We start from the raw sequence: 15,558 nt of genomic DNA on the forward strand, positions 1-15,558 counted from the left end.
CCTTATAACACTATGCCATACAACTATTCACATATGGAGATAGATTCCCTGCAAAAATCAGTGAGGCCTTCTGCTCACCTCTGAATTTCTCCACGTGGCAAGGATGCAAGACGTGCGCACTGCTTGCTGAAATACTCACAAAGGCCTCCACCTGCCTCTGATCCCTCTTCCCCATCTGTCATTTCCACTTGTTCTAGCTCTAAATTTCCTCTTGGCAGGGGTCATCTCCTTGTTACCAGCCTCTATGATAGCTCTGCAGGACCCAGATCAAGACTCTTGGCAGAGATATTACTCTAACTGCATCCAAAACCTCACTGCAAAGAACCACCAAGCCAATCCCAAAACAAACAGGAAGGGATGGATTCAACTGAACAGAGAGTGAGCTTGTAACCAGCGATGGTCTCTGGAAACAGGGCAACGACTTCTGGTGCTGGTAACTGTATTTCAACAACAGAAAGGTTTAAAGCAATGGGAGTGTCATAGCTCACTCTTTTCAATTGGAAATAATCCTGTAGCACAGGTAAAACTCATGCCAGGCATGAAGGGACTGGAAACAGCTGGTTGCAGGAAGAGCACGTGTGCCAAGTCTCATTTGCATCACTCCATTAACTTTCCCTCAGCTATCGCAGAGATGTGTTTGCTGGTGTGGCTTACTTGACAAGTCTCTCAGATCAGGCCAGAAGCATTTTTCCCTGGCTCTTTGTGCCAACGTACCTGCAAAATAATGCAGCCAGACAGTCCATGCTCTCCCTCCCTCCAATGCAGGCTGTGAGGTATGACAGTTTCCTTAGGGAGGTCTGGGTAAGGAGAGTGGAGTGAAAATCTGCATTGCTACGTGAATGAGACTGTCCTGGTTTTGGCTGGGATAGAGGTAATTTTCTTCCTAGTAGCTAGCACAGGGTGGTTTTGGGTCTGTGCTGAGAAGAATGTTGATAATACAGGGATGTTTTAGTTACTGCTGAGCAGTGCTTGCACAGCACCAAGGCCTTTTCTGCTTCTCCTCCTGCCCTGCCAGTGAGTGGGCTGGAGGTGCATAAGCAGCTGGGACATGACAGTTGACCTGAACTAGTCATAGGGTTATTCCATACCACAGGCTGTCATGGCCACGATGTAAACTTGGGGCAATTGACTAGGAAGAATGAGTCACTGCCAAGGGACTGGCTAGACATTGGTCAGTGGGTGGCAACTGTGCGTCACTTGGGTTTGTTTCTTGAATTTCCTTTTTCTCCCTCTTTTTGCTATATAATAAAAATTGAAATGAAAAGGAATATATTTTATTACAAATATATTTTATTTAATTTTCATTAGTAAACTGTTCTTATCTCAAACTATAAGTTGTAATCTTTTTTTTCCACCCAATTGTTGTCCTTATCCCACTGCAGGAAGGGTGGGGGTAGGGAGCAAGTAGCTGTGTGGTGTTTAGTTGCTGGCTGGGGTTAAACAATAACAGAGGCTAAATTAATTTATACTGCCTGTAATCTGAGTGGAATTGCATAAATCCACTAAGAGACACAGTACTGGCTGTATATTACACAAATGCAAGGGTGGATACTGCAAAAGGCCTTTCTGTAGCAGGCTTCTGCCTAGTCACCAGAAGGATGAAAAACTATGTGGGATGATACCAGCTACTGAACATATTACTAGTAGTATTATTGCCTGCCACTCACTGCAGAGAAAGGGAAAGCAACCCCAGGGATACAGGACAGCTTAGCACAATTGGCCCATGTGGAGTGATGCTGGATTTATCCCAGCTGAGAATGGGGTTGACCTCTGCAGTCCCAAGAGAATCATCCCAAAGCATGCCACTCCAATGGCAAGGAAACCAAACTGATTCTGGATATATTAGTTTTCTTCCTCAGGAGCAGCACATATATTTAAGGAGCTCGAGACAAATGCAACATGACACAGACGTTAGAGGGCAAAAACTTATGCAGCCAAACAATAGATTTCTGTAAATAATCAAGCTTCTCCTTCTCTTTGACATCTCCCTCCACATTTATTTTTGTTTAGCTCCAGATCCAACTTGTTCCGGGGGCAAGAAAGAGTAAGAGCTGCTCAATTAAAACCTTGCAGCTGGTCAAAGTAGCACAAATCACAGCAGATGAACTAACTAGCACCTTGGTGATGTACTGGCTACAGTGCTCTCCCAGTGCCATCATGTGGTGAATGCGGTTAACACCATAGGTATCCGAGCAGAAAAACTGGCCAACGTTCAGCCAATAACTCAGCAAGCAGGATCTCCCAACCTCGTAAACCACGAAGGGAAAGCTCAAGGCGGCAAGAGGCTGGAACTGAAATACAGCACAGCGCTTTAATTTACTGTTATCTTTTCTGCTTAGTTTTATATGGCATTTTTCTTGAAGAAAGAAGACTATTTATATTTAAATATGTCTGGAATTATAGATGTTTGAAAATAAAGTACAAAAGCAATACATGCTGCATGATTACAGTAAGCCAGAAAAAGCTTAAAAGTCAATTGGCTGGGTTGGAGAAAAATACAATGTATTTGACCCTCAGGTGTAGTAGGTCAGGACAAGTCCTATGTTTGAAGGCTTACTCTACCCTTCATACACTGCTGCAGCCTGCTGTTGCTCACTGCAGGCCAGATTCAGCCTCAGCCTTAGCCTCAGATAAGATACAAAGAGGATTTTCCAAAATGAACCGGAACTTCCATAATCCCTGAGAGCAGCCAAGATGCCTAAGCACTCCAAGAAGTTATTTCACCAAAAAAGAACATTCTCAGAAGTTTTCTCTGAATGAGGCAGTGAACTGGGTTTTCAGACAAGGCTGCTTAGTCCAAGCACTGAAATCAACTTCTTGGTGTTGACTGCATCTGTGCTCAGGGCTTACCACAGGTTTCCTAGTCAAAGGACCCCCAGAAGGACTCCTGTGTCCTAGGACAAGGCTGTTTTTCTTACCTGTTTCCTCCCTTCAGGATCTTCTCCATCTTCATAATGCTGTGCATCTTATACAGGAACCATTTGTCAATGGCTGTGAGTTTGTGAATGACATCCACGGGGATGTCGTTATCCAAGGCCTGCCAAAAATAGGACAGCACCAAACAGCCTCTTTAGTACATTCTTCACAAATACAGAGTTAGTCTGCAAATAGGTAGCAGCAACTATATAGCATAAAGACATAAAAAGTACTGTAGACTAAGTTGAACAAGTCAGAGATTCATCTACCTCATGATCTTGTCTCTAGACAACAGAAAACATGCCCCTCAAGCAGTACCAGCTACCTCTGCATGTGCTTTAAGACCAAAAGCTGGCTTCTGTGTGAGCAAGAGAGAGAGGTAATTTGCTTTTCACTGAGCCAGTAGCCAAAGTTAAACTGATGGCAACAAGGCTTGGTGACCACTGACTATGTGCCTTAACTACCTAGAGCAAGGTATGTTCTGCTTGCAGTGCTGACTCTTCCACCTGCACCCCTTACCACTTAGGTTGCTTAAATGTCAAACCCACTGACACCCTCCTAAAGCTGCGTTAAACAGCAAGGTCCAGCTCCCAGTTGTAGAGCAGTTTAATGCTTTGGAGCAGTGATCACAGCAGTGATTTACCCTTGAAATACAAGGCTGAATCAAAACATATGGCCTTAAAACACTGCTGAAGCAAGGGAATATCTAGTCCTGGGTGACATGCTGCAGCTACAGCATAACTCAGGCTTCTCTCTCTGTATCTCAGATTAACATCACGATCATTCAAATTCCTCTATATGATCTTTGTGAAGCTGTATTATTATTATTATTATTATTGTCAAATTATTTGCAGACATGTGGTAAATGGAACCTCACAGAGTTATTATTCACAAGACAACTTTTCACAGGAAAAAGTAATCTCAGAGAAATATGCTAGAGAGCCTCCCTATATTGTATCCGAGGACAGTTGCACCTTGATACACTGCAGTTGTATTTTCTATCACTGGTATTTCCTGGGTATTTCAAGGGCCCTGGACAGCACTGCGGTTGCTTCACTTAAACCGACATGAAGGAGTACAGTCTAAACACACTGTGGAAGAATGGGGAGGGAGCCATAGCAGGACAGTGTGACTTTAGAGCCCTGCTTACCCTCAAGAGCATCCCATAGACAGTGGCCCCAGGCTGAGAAGCCAAGGGGTTTACAGGACTGCCTTCATGCTGTGAGTCAGGGAACATGCCTAGTCTCCAGGCCAAGCAATGGCGGACAGCTCAGCTGCCTGTGCTGTCTCTAGGGCTGGCACCCTTGTTCGTTCAGTCCCATCCTGGCTCCTCAACAAAAGAAGTATTTATCTGACTGTGAACAGGAACACAAGTGCAAACTAACACGTCTGTAGCACGGACGATTGGGATACCAGGGCCCTGGTGTGAATTGGAGTGTGGATTGAATCCATAGAGTAACCCTTCTGAGGCCACTCATATACAATCCATAAGAGGGCCCAAAAAAGATTTGATACAACCTGAGCAGACCTGCTTATCAGGTAGTTAAATCCTTGCAGCACTCTGTCACTCTGGCCAAGCAGCGAGTCTCACCTATTTCAGCCTTTCTCCTAGTGCCTTCTTTTACATTACAACAGTGAGTCCTATTACAACAGCAAAAGCTCTGAATGGCAGCTGAACTTTCTTCCCTTTCACCTGAACTGTTACTGTTTTCATCATCCAACAGGCAAATAAGAGAGAAAAAGTAAAATGCCTTAGAGACTTGACTAGTGGGCTTTGGGAGAGGAGAAGACATACAACAAAGCTCTATCTTGTTTCAAACAAAGCTGACGGCTAACAGGGACTAACTGTTGGCTTTTAAATGTCAGCAAGCTGGAAAGGGATTTGCAGGCAGGCAGCCCCAGCTGCCAGAAGTACCTCTTACTGATACTGTTATTAACAGGGACAAATTAGTGCACTGTGTCAGATAGACCCAGCTCTTTATAGGGGAGGATTAAGACTTTGATCTTGCTTTTTTTTTGTCTTCTCTGAGTGAAAAATGCCACCAGCTGGGAACACACAGAATGTTCAGTGGGGCCCAGACCCACCTTCATCTCCCCAGATCCCTTGTGTTAACATGGGGCCAAGATTAACCTTTCATAAAAGCTCTCTGAGCAACTTGGAAAGACAAGAAGCAAGATCTTTCAGACACAACAGAGAGCTATCATAAAGAGCAAGCACAGCTGCTGAAAGATGTTCTACACTTATGAAGATGCACATTTTCCCAGCTAGGAAAGTGAGAGTCAACACCTGGACAAGTCACACATTTATAGAACATCTCGTGTTTTTTGTTCAGGCTACTTGTAAGAGGGACAGCTATGTGAGTATCTTTTTACAAACAGCACAACCTCAGCTCCCCCCACTCATGGAGGATGTAATGAGATGTATCTACATGTGAGAACAAAGGGCTTAAATACTCAACCGCACAAAGTTGGGGGCATAAAAAATAGTAACTGGCCGTACCCTGCCAGGAAGATTTGCAGTCTTAAAAAAACCCAGTAGTATTATCTATAAAAGACAGTTGTCCCCTCCTCTTCATACAGGATATGGACACATGGAAAAGTTAGCTGCAGCAAAATCAAAGTGTGAAACTACCTACCTTGTAAAGGAACTAACCCCACATTACATAGGCAAACACTATGAATAAAGAAATAATTTCACACCCTAGCTCTGCTTAGAAAAATAGCCACTGTTACCCAGACACCATGAAAGATTAACAAAGATTTGACAAGATAAGGGTTAAAAAAATGTTAGGATAAGTTGAGCCTATTATTTCAAAGTACAAGGTATTTCCCATAAGCTAAATTTAACATACAGTTGCTTTAAGGTAGTTTTTTTGTTTCAAACCCATATCAGTGCAACCATTGCAGAAAGACAATGCTCTTACAGACTGCAGCTTGACATTCTTTATCATCTTTTGTTTCAGTTCTCAAAAGGATCTTCATTTTTTCCTTCCTATAAATGAATGGTAAACTGCAAGGCTGGCGAACTTTGGCTGACATTTATACTAGTGTAAATCAGGGCTGAACATTAGCCAATGTTTAGCAAACAGTTTTATTACAGGAGCAAGCAAAGGAAAGTGATCCAGATATTCACCAACACTCAGCTACAAATTGAAATACCAGGGCACAGGAACACCCCTGTTGCTGAATGCAATGAGCACTGGCTATGATGGTACCAAAAGGCAAACATGTTACCTGAATACAGAAGATGCAGGAAAATACAGATGCCAGCAGGAAAAATTGAAGTCATATACCCATTCAGCTACTATGTTCTGCAGAGGAAATTGCACACAATAGGAGAATGACTGTACTTAAGAGCAAGGTGGTCCCAGTATGCTTGACACAGGGACACAAGGGATGAAGAATCTGTCACCTCAGTTGACCCAGTCTGGTAGCCATAATTCAAGGAACATAAGGTCAGGGGCTTTCTATCTTTTGTTACCTTGGCTATTGCATATATGCGAGTGCTGGTTGGCTCAGAGAGTTCTTTCTGGAGATCTATGACAGCTGGCCAGGCTTTATTCATGGGCAGATGTGAAGTGAATCCATCTACAGACGGGTGGCACATTCTCAGGGCCTTTTGGAAGCTCTCCTCAAAAGTTCGTCCAATTGCCATGACCTATAATGGACAGCACTTGCACATTAGCCATGGTGAGCTGCTGCCCAGCAGAATAACAGAAGAGTGCAAATTTAAACCACCAAAATAAACATACAAAAAAAATACAGACTTTGGATCTCCTCCCTAAGACAGTTCTGCTGGCTTTAAGACAAGTCCAAGCTGAGTCCCACTTATAGGCTTGTCTCTGCCAACACTACCAACAGGGAGTTTCAGACAAGTGACTCCTTTCTGCTTTCATTTCTCTATCTGTAAAATGCAGGAAACCACTGCTCTCCTTTGTAAACTGCTTTGAAGCGCTTTAGTAGAGGGAAGCATTGTGCAGCAGCAAACATGCAGTAATACAGAAGGATAGTTCTGTTTAACAACCTGACAGAGATAGAAACTCACAGTGGGAATTCTAAGGTTCAGAGGAAATCTGCCCCTCTTCCTTTAAATTACATTTAACAGTGACTCTCTCCTGTGAGGGCTCTCTTAAAGGATTACTCCTCCTTGGCATTGCAGCACTGGGGGTTCCCTCCTTCAAACTCGACATCACATCTAATAAGAAAACAAGCCTTTCTCTGTGGAAATCTGTGAGGTAACAGAGCCCTTTCTCAAATTTCTACATTTTTATTTCCCAGTGCAGTGAAACCCTAACAGCATAAAAATCTTCTCAAACACTATGTTGAAAAATGTCAAAGAAAAAAATTACATTGTTTTCTCTTTTTTCACAGCTCCAGGCCCTCTGCTCAGCACAACTGAGCTCAGGAAAAACCAAGCCAGGCCAGACTGTTCAGTTAATAAAAATGCAGTAGGTGCTGTGATCTGGCTTCAAGTTCAGGCCTAGTGAGACAGCTGTGCCATACTAATAAAGAGATACAGCAGCAAGCTCTTCCCTTCAAACACACTCTCTCCTACTGACAGGTCCTAGAGACTAACTTTTTGCTGAGTACCCTTACCAGCTGCAAACTGCATTCCTTAAGGTCCTCCATCCCTGTTTCAGCTCACCTCCAGCAGTCACAGACCTGCACATTCAGAGCACTGACTCTTCCTGTATCTCACTGCTCCCTTAACCCAGTATCCTGCATTGAGACGAACAGGGGGTTCATGCAGCTCTGCTTTTCTGATATAAAACTTCCGCCTGCAAAGGTGTATGGCCAGGAAGCATTTACAGCTCATGGTACACAAAGCAACTGTATTTAGGAACTTCAGCTCTACAGAACAGTTCAAAAACCCCTAAGCAGAAAAGGGTTAATATCAGCAAGCATCAACTCACTGAGAAAAAAAAAACCCAACAAACTCATTACCATCAACAACCAAAACTGCCACCAGAAAATCAAGTTCTAATTAATCCTCTCAGTTGTGATGAAGGCTTGTTGTCTGAGCAAGGTAGCAATTGATGTTAGGAAGGTCTCACTTCTCAAAATTATGTAATAAATTAGCTACTTCAAAAGCCTTTGGGGGAAAAAAAGGCAGCTGAAAAAAATACACAATTACTTATTTTGCTGATATGTAATTAACTAATTGAGTAGGTAATTTACCCATTTTAATAGAATCATAGAATGACAGGGGTTGGAAGGGACCTTTAGAGATCATCTAGTCCAACTCCCCTACTAAAGTAGGTTCACCTATATCAGGTCACATACGAACATGTCCAGGTGGGTCTTGAAGACCTCCAAGGAAGAAGAATCCACAACCCCTCTGGGCAGCCTGTGCCAGGGCTCCCTCACCTGAACAGTGAAATAGTTTTTTCTTATGTTTAAGTGGAACTTTTTGTGTTCCAGCTTGATCCCATTACCCCTTGTCCTGTCGCTAGCTACTATAGAAAAAAGGGATGTCCTAGCCTCCTGACACCCACCCTTTAGATATTTGTAAATATTAATAAGATCTCCCCTCAATCTCCTCCAGACTAAACAGCCCCAGTTCCCACAGCCTTTCCTTGTATGAAAGATGCTTCAGTCCCCTGATCATCTTGGAGGCCCTGTGCTGGACTCTCTCCAGAAGTTCCCTGTCCCTCTTGAGCTGAGAAGCCCAGAACTGGACACAGGACTCCAGATGAGGCCTCACCAGGAAAGAGTAGAGGGGGAGAAGAACCTCCCACTCTTCTTGATGCATCCCAGGATGCCATTGGCCTTCTTGGCCACGAGGGCACATTGCTGGCTCATGTTTAGCTTATTATCAATCAGGACTCCCAGGTCTCTCTCTGCAGAGCTGCTCTTCAGCAGGTCAACCCCAGCCTGTACTGGTGCATGGGGTTGTTCCTTCCCAGGTGCAGGACTCTGCACTTGTCCTTGTTGAGCCTCATGAGGTTCCTCTCTGCCCAACTCTCAAGCTGGTTGAGATCACACTGAATGGCAGCACAGCCTTCTGGGGAATCAGCCAGTCCTCCCAGTTTGGTGTCATCAGCCAACTTGCTGAGGGTACACTCTGTCCCCTCATCCAGGTCGTTGATGAAGATGTTGAACAAGACTGGCCCCAGAACCCATCCCTGTGGAACTCCACTGGCCACAGGCCTCCAACTCGATTCTGTGCCATTGGTCACCATCCTCTGGGCTCTGTCATTCAGCCTGCTCTCGATCCACCTCACTGTCCACTCATCCAAGCCACACTGCCTGAGCTTTCTGATGAGGATGTTATGGGAGACAATGTCAAAAGCCTTGCTGAAGTCAAGGTAGATGACATCCACTGCTCTCCCCTCATCTAGCCAGCCGGCTATGCACTCAGAGAAGGATATCAGGTTGGTCAAACAGGATTTCCCCTTGCGTGAATCCATGTTGACTCCCTCTAATAACCATCTTTTCCTTCATATGTTCAGTGATAACATTCGGATAAGTTGTTTCATCACTTTTCCAGGGATGGAGGTGAGGCTGACTGGCCTGTAGTTTCCTGGGTTGTCCTTCTTGCACTTTTTGAAGATTGGTGTGACGCTGGCCTTTCTCCAGTCCTCAGGCACCTCACCTGTCCTCCATCATTGTTCAAAAATGATGGAGAGAGGCTTAGCAATCACATCAGCCAGCTCCCTCAGCACTCTAGGATGCATCCCATCAGGACTCAGGCCAGGTTGGCCAACATGTCTTTAAGGTCTTCCTCTTCCACCCAGGGCAAGTCCTCTGCTGTCCTGGCCATCCTATTATCCTATTATTTTGCTTCATTGCTCTTAAGATATGGTCTGAGAATGTTGTTATTGTCCCAGACACCTTAAAATCAGAGTTTAAAAGTGACAAGGTCATGTTCCAGATATAAGAGACTTAACCACTAAGAAAATTCAAAACTTCAGAGTAAGATTACAGGCTGTGTTGGGATTTCAAGAGCAGAAGCAGGCTGATATTTAGAACTTGGTTTAAAGAGAAAGGACAAATAAATATGGGAACAACTGAGAGCTGTGGTTCATCAGCACCACTGAAAATCTTAACAGACTACAACTCTTGAATTGTACTCTAACTAACCAGCACCACAGAATCTCAACAAAAAAATAACTGACAGTCCTGTAGTGAGTGAATTGAAATCAACCTCAAGTGACCTAAAGTAGTCTCTTCCCTTACAAGTCAAATCATGTATGAATCCACACTGTGATATCCAAGATTACAGAGTCCAAACTCATTTCAATTTATTATAGTACAGGATCAAAATCATTTGAGCTGAATAAATATCTTAAAAAGCCATTAGATCCCTAAAGATAGATATTACGGGAGTTTCCAAGAAAGATAAATTACTTTTCCAAGTGGTGGAATGAAAGGGAAGGAGAGAGGCTTGTGCTCACCTCTCCCACGCTTTTCATGGAGCTTCCAATGCGGTTGGATGTACGTTGAAAACGGTCCAAATCCCAGCGGGGTATCTTGGTAACAACATAATCCAGACTGGGCTCAAAGCAGGCAGAGGTTTTCCCTGTCACCACATTCTTGATTTCTGGCAAAGGGATCCCCAAGGCAATTTTGGCAGCAATGAATGCTAATGGATATCTACCATAGAGGAGAAGTAGAGAAAGCAGAGTGGGAAATACTTTGTTTTTGCAAATTTCAGGAGTGGATCAAATGAAAGGATCAAAATGAAAGACAGGAGGTGATTTTCCCTCCTCAACACTACGGAAGGCTATTGTGCTCAAGCCCAGCAGGGCCTGTCCAGCTTCCTACCATAACACATTGTAAAACTACCTACCTAGATCTGGGACTTGCTTTATTTTCTGCCAAGTCACCATTTTAAGTATCTGTCACACCCATAGTGAGACCACTTGAGCAGTTATGTTTTGCTGCAAGTCTGTCACCCAAAAAAACCCCAGATAAATGCCCACTGTCCAACATCATGGCATATCTCCAGGCTGCTACGGCAAGCCAACAACCACAAGAGCTGTTGAGAACTGCAAATTAGAGATTAATTCGTGCCTCTCAACAGCATCTGCAAAGTGAAATTAAGAAGCCAATTTTTAAATAGCCTGCTCTGACCATCCTTACCTTGATTAGTTTATGATTAGTCAACAAAACAAAGGCAGCTAGCAATACCATTTGCATCAATCTGACAGACAGCTCATTAGTAACTGTGTCCTCTGTGTCCCAGGGATGATTTGCAGCCAGTACATGGATACAGTGGGTATGCTTTGCAAGGACAGCTATTAGGCTGCACCCCCCACACCTCCTGGGAGTTTTTCCATTTGTAGGAATATTGGCATGCTGGACTGAACCTGGAGAGCTCATTAATCCCTTCTTCCATCTCCCAGCAGGACCAACTCTCCAAGGGTCAATCCTAGCAGATGCTGACAAGAACTCTTCTTAGAAGCATCCCATGTAGAAATCTGCACCTTGCTGACCTGACTGCCCCAGAGTTCTCCCTAAAAGGCAACTCCAGTCCTCCTTGCTGCAAATTAAACCTGTACTTCCTTGTCTTAACTGCAAGGAGAGTAGATGCAGGAACTCTTCATCCTTGCAGTTGCCACGCGCTTAAATAATACACTGATCCAAGTTTCTTATCATAACTTTCTGTTCTTCTGTCCTCAGTTTTTGTTTATTCATTTGCTTGCTCTGTAGCATTTGGTTGGGTTTTTTTTTTAGATCATCTTACCCTGTCGCCTTGGAGGCCAAAGCTGAACTTCTCGAGAGTCTGGCATTAACTTCAATGATGTAGTACTCCAGGGAAGTTGGATGTAGAGCGAACTGGATATTACACTCTCCCACGATGCCCAAATGTCGCACAACTTTGATGGCACGATCCCTCAGCATCTGAAATTCCTCATTAGTGAGCGTCTGGCTTGGAGCCACTACAACAGAATCTCCTGTGTATCACAAGGTAGCAGAGAAGGAAAATGAGAAGCGGCTCAGCAGAGGTAAATTCTAGCCACGTGAATCACTTTCTTTGTTAAGCCATTACTAGCAATAAAGTTACCACAGACATTCAAACCTGTGGATGCACTGTTGACGAAAAGAAAATGGAATCATAGGGGCAGTTTTAGCCTAACAACATCTGTTTCACACTCTAGCTATGTGTATCCAAGACCTGAAGAATGTTTCTAGAGCCCACAGATCACAGAACTATGCCAACAACAGCAGGCAGAAGGGTACTGCATAGAAAAAGTTAATGAGCTCTTTCCAGCAAGCCACCCCATGCCTAAGCCTACCTGTGTGGACTCCCATAGCATCAATGTTTTCCATATTGCAGACAGCAATACAGTTATCAGCAGCATCTCTCACAACTTCATACTCTATCTCCTTCCAGCCAACAACTGACTTTTCCACCAGAATTTGGTTAGTCATTGCGAATGCCTGGGAACATTTTAGGGAAAATGGACAGTACAAAGGAGAACTTTATTAGAACGTGTTCCACATTATAAGGCTTCTGTGGCTTATCTACAGACAGGTCAGACCCACACAAAAATGGAAGAATTAAGATAAGCACAGTTTATAATATGAAAGGCAAATACTTTATACCTGACTTTAAAAAAAAAAAAAATACATTAGCTTCACTTGTAAGTGAAGAAAATATTTATAAGGCACAGAAAATATTTAAGGCACAGAAAATATTTATGTGATCTGATGGGAAAAGGAGAGCACGGCATGTGAGCTTGCAATGGCATGTAAATAACAAATAGGAATATAAAAACATCTAAGGCTTCAATCACTCAACAGACACAAGCTTTTGTTTGTGCATGTGGGCAGCCTCATGGACTTCTACAGAACTCTGCAGAAAGCTAAATGAATAAGAGATGGGGAATGTGGGTGCCAGCAAATATTATGTAATTAATAGCACTAATAATGCTGCTTATCATTGGCATACTAATCAGAAGCAAGATTTGTGATTTATTCTCAAACTAATCTTGAAAGCACTCCTCAGTGCAAAAGACAAAAATGAAAAATACAGTTTGTTGGTAAATGAGCATAATCTAAGTGAATAAATGGCCTTAATATTAGCAGATGAAAGACATTAATCAATTCTTGCTTAAAATCCTAGAAAGTAATGGGAACATTATCAATCCATCCTTTAGCAAAGCTTCTTGGTTTAACGCTGTCCATGAATCAGTCTCCAGTCTGGTCCCCTCTGCAGTTAGCTCAAACTGTTATTCAAATGTTGCCCTTAGCTCAGTTGTCAATCTCTTACACATATCCCTCAAAAAAAACAAACAAACAAACAAAAAAGATCAAGTAGTTTGAGGAGTGGCACTTGACAGCCTAAGCAGGCACTGAATCTGTGGTGACATAGTAGGAACACCTAATCACCTAACTACAGGAGTTGTAAAACTCCTGTCTTTACTGTCTATTGCCTTCTCTCACTCAAAATGAGCAGACTTGGGAGACATGAGGTCAAGGCCAGACTACTTGAACTAGATGTGCTATGAAACATCCGTAGGTGCTCAGCTAGTGGAATGGAATACAATTTGGAGCTCAGTGTCTTAAAATACAGTTCAGAAAATTGCTACAGATCATCTTCATAACTGAAAAATACAGTGTTTCTTCTGGACTGTGGATATGTGTCCAAAGCTGAGCTAGTTCAACAAGACTCAAACTGCTTTTTGCTGTAAATTTTCAAGTATTGATACCAATCTTAGAGGTGCTGTTGACTCTCTTGAGGGACAGGAGAGGCCTTGCAGAGGCATCTGGATCAATTGGAGCTCTGGGCTATGATTAACGGGATGAAATTTAACAAGTCAAAATGCTGGACTCTGCACCATCCTAATAGGGTAATGGTGGGCACAAGTCTAAATTTGGAATGGAGTGGCTGGAGAGCAGCTCTACAGAACGATCTGCAGTTGCTTGCCAAGCCTCCCAGCTCTTCTGTCCCTGATACCACATTACCACTCATCATTTTAAGTGTTTCCGTTTCCTTGACATCTTTCATGTTTCATTTACTCCTAAGAGTAGGTGAACACAGTCCACTATGTTTCATTTCAGACCAAAATTGCTGAAACACTTGCTCAAATTATGACTTGTTTCTCATTAATTTAACAGACCTATCATTTATAAATTTTCATTACCCAAATTGGTAATGAAAGATGGTGAGGGAGCCCTGGCACAGGCTGCCCAGGGAGGTTTTTGAGTCTCCTTCTCTGGAGGTTTCCAAACCTGGCTGGATGCGTTCCTGTGTGACCTGATCTAGATGGACCTGTTTTAGCAGTGGGGTTGGACCAGATGAACTTTACAAGTCCCCTCCAAGTCCTACCATTCTGTGATTCTGTGAAATCAGCAGGAATTACGAGAAAAGGTCTGTAGAAGGAGTTGGGATAACATTTTACAGATAAAATGAAAGGTAGGATATGTACAATTCCAGTGTCTGTGACTATTAGAACATCTAAGCAAATCATGTGTTGATTTGATTGATTGAGCTTGCAATTGCAGACATACCTTCGTACCAAGGTCCAGCAAACTTTCCTTATCAGCACATAGGCCTGACCCCAGACCACCAAGGGCATAAGCAGAACGTATCATGACTGGGTAGCCAATCTTTTCAGCTGCCTTCAGAGCATCTTCAATCTTAAAGGTGAGAGGAATACATTTCAGAGATACAATAACAATGGAGATAAATAAAGTCTTCAACTCCGATTACTTGGGTATCTGGAAATCCCATCAGTAAGACACTAAGCTGGCTGAAGATAAAATGAAAAGGGTAAAAGTTGGCTTAGTAACATTGCTTTGTTCTGTCAAACAGCACGAAACTGGAACATGGACTCAAGGAGGTGACTTCTGTATTTAGCTATGTGTGTACTTCCTTGCTGATTTTCCACTGATAGTGCCCTTACCTGCCCTGTCTTCAGACTTTAGCACAAAATAACCCCTCCAAGAGACAGCCTGCTTTAAGACCTGTTTGGTTTCCTCCGCCCTCAAGCAGCATTTCTCACTGAACAAATTTTTTGTTTTCACACTGCCATCCTCAAGAAGGATTTCAGTACTGCTGATTTAAGGACCTGAAATCCTGTCTAAATAGCTTGTGAAAGATTTTGTATTTTAAAAAAAAGCCACTGACATGTTATATATTTTTGTGCTGCAGCACAGAAGTCACCCTGACCTGATTAACTTTTCTTGTCAACGGGTAAATTAGTTTACGCTTTCCAAGTGCTTAATTGTGTTCTCAACTCATCACCACTGTGCAGTGCTGATGAAAACTTCCATATCCACAGTTGTATCCAGCTTTCATTCAACAAAACTAGAAATATTTTTAATAACTCAAATGAGCAAGACTAATTGTAATCACATCTTCAAAATTATCTGATTTACCGATTCCACTGCAAAGCTAGGAGCAATCTTTTCATTTAGCTCAGTCAGTTTATCGGAAAAAAGCTTTCTATCCTCTGTTGCCATGATGGATTCAACTGATGTACCTAGGACCTTCACACCATACTCCTGCAGGACTCCTTGCTTGAAGAGTTCCACTCCTGCAGAGTAAACAAAGCCATGGTTTTAAGGAGTGATGGTATCATAGAACCATAGAACAGTAGGGTTGGAAGGGACCTCCAGAGAGGAAGAACGTAGTTAAAACACATCTTGCTAGCTGGAAACTTGTCCGGCCTCATTAACAGCTAATTCTGT

At 43.0% G+C, this 15,558-nt stretch overlaps 1 protein-coding gene across 1 annotated transcript in view; it reads right to left on the reverse strand.

The window, feature by feature from the left end:
- Window positions 1–15,558, reverse strand: part of CPS1 (carbamoyl-phosphate synthase 1) — a 98,054-nt gene that overhangs the window by 49,562 nt on the left and 32,934 nt on the right. The window contains exons 15-21 of the mRNA XM_062002505.1: window positions 15,247–15,404; window positions 14,377–14,505; window positions 12,159–12,303; window positions 11,606–11,816; window positions 10,314–10,512; window positions 6,398–6,574; window positions 2,919–3,037 (exon numbers count right to left, since the gene is read on the reverse strand). Of these exons, the coding sequence (XP_061858489.1) occupies window positions 2,919–3,037; window positions 6,398–6,574; window positions 10,314–10,512; window positions 11,606–11,816; window positions 12,159–12,303; window positions 14,377–14,505; window positions 15,247–15,404 (1,138 nt within the window). The remainder of the gene's footprint in view (window positions 1–2,918; window positions 3,038–6,397; window positions 6,575–10,313; window positions 10,513–11,605; window positions 11,817–12,158; window positions 12,304–14,376; window positions 14,506–15,246; window positions 15,405–15,558) is intronic.

Source organism: Colius striatus, chromosome 9 (assembly GCF_028858725.1).
Source record: "Colius striatus isolate bColStr4 chromosome 9, bColStr4.1.hap1, whole genome shotgun sequence".
NCBI lineage: Eukaryota > Metazoa > Chordata > Aves > Coliiformes > Coliidae > Colius > Colius striatus.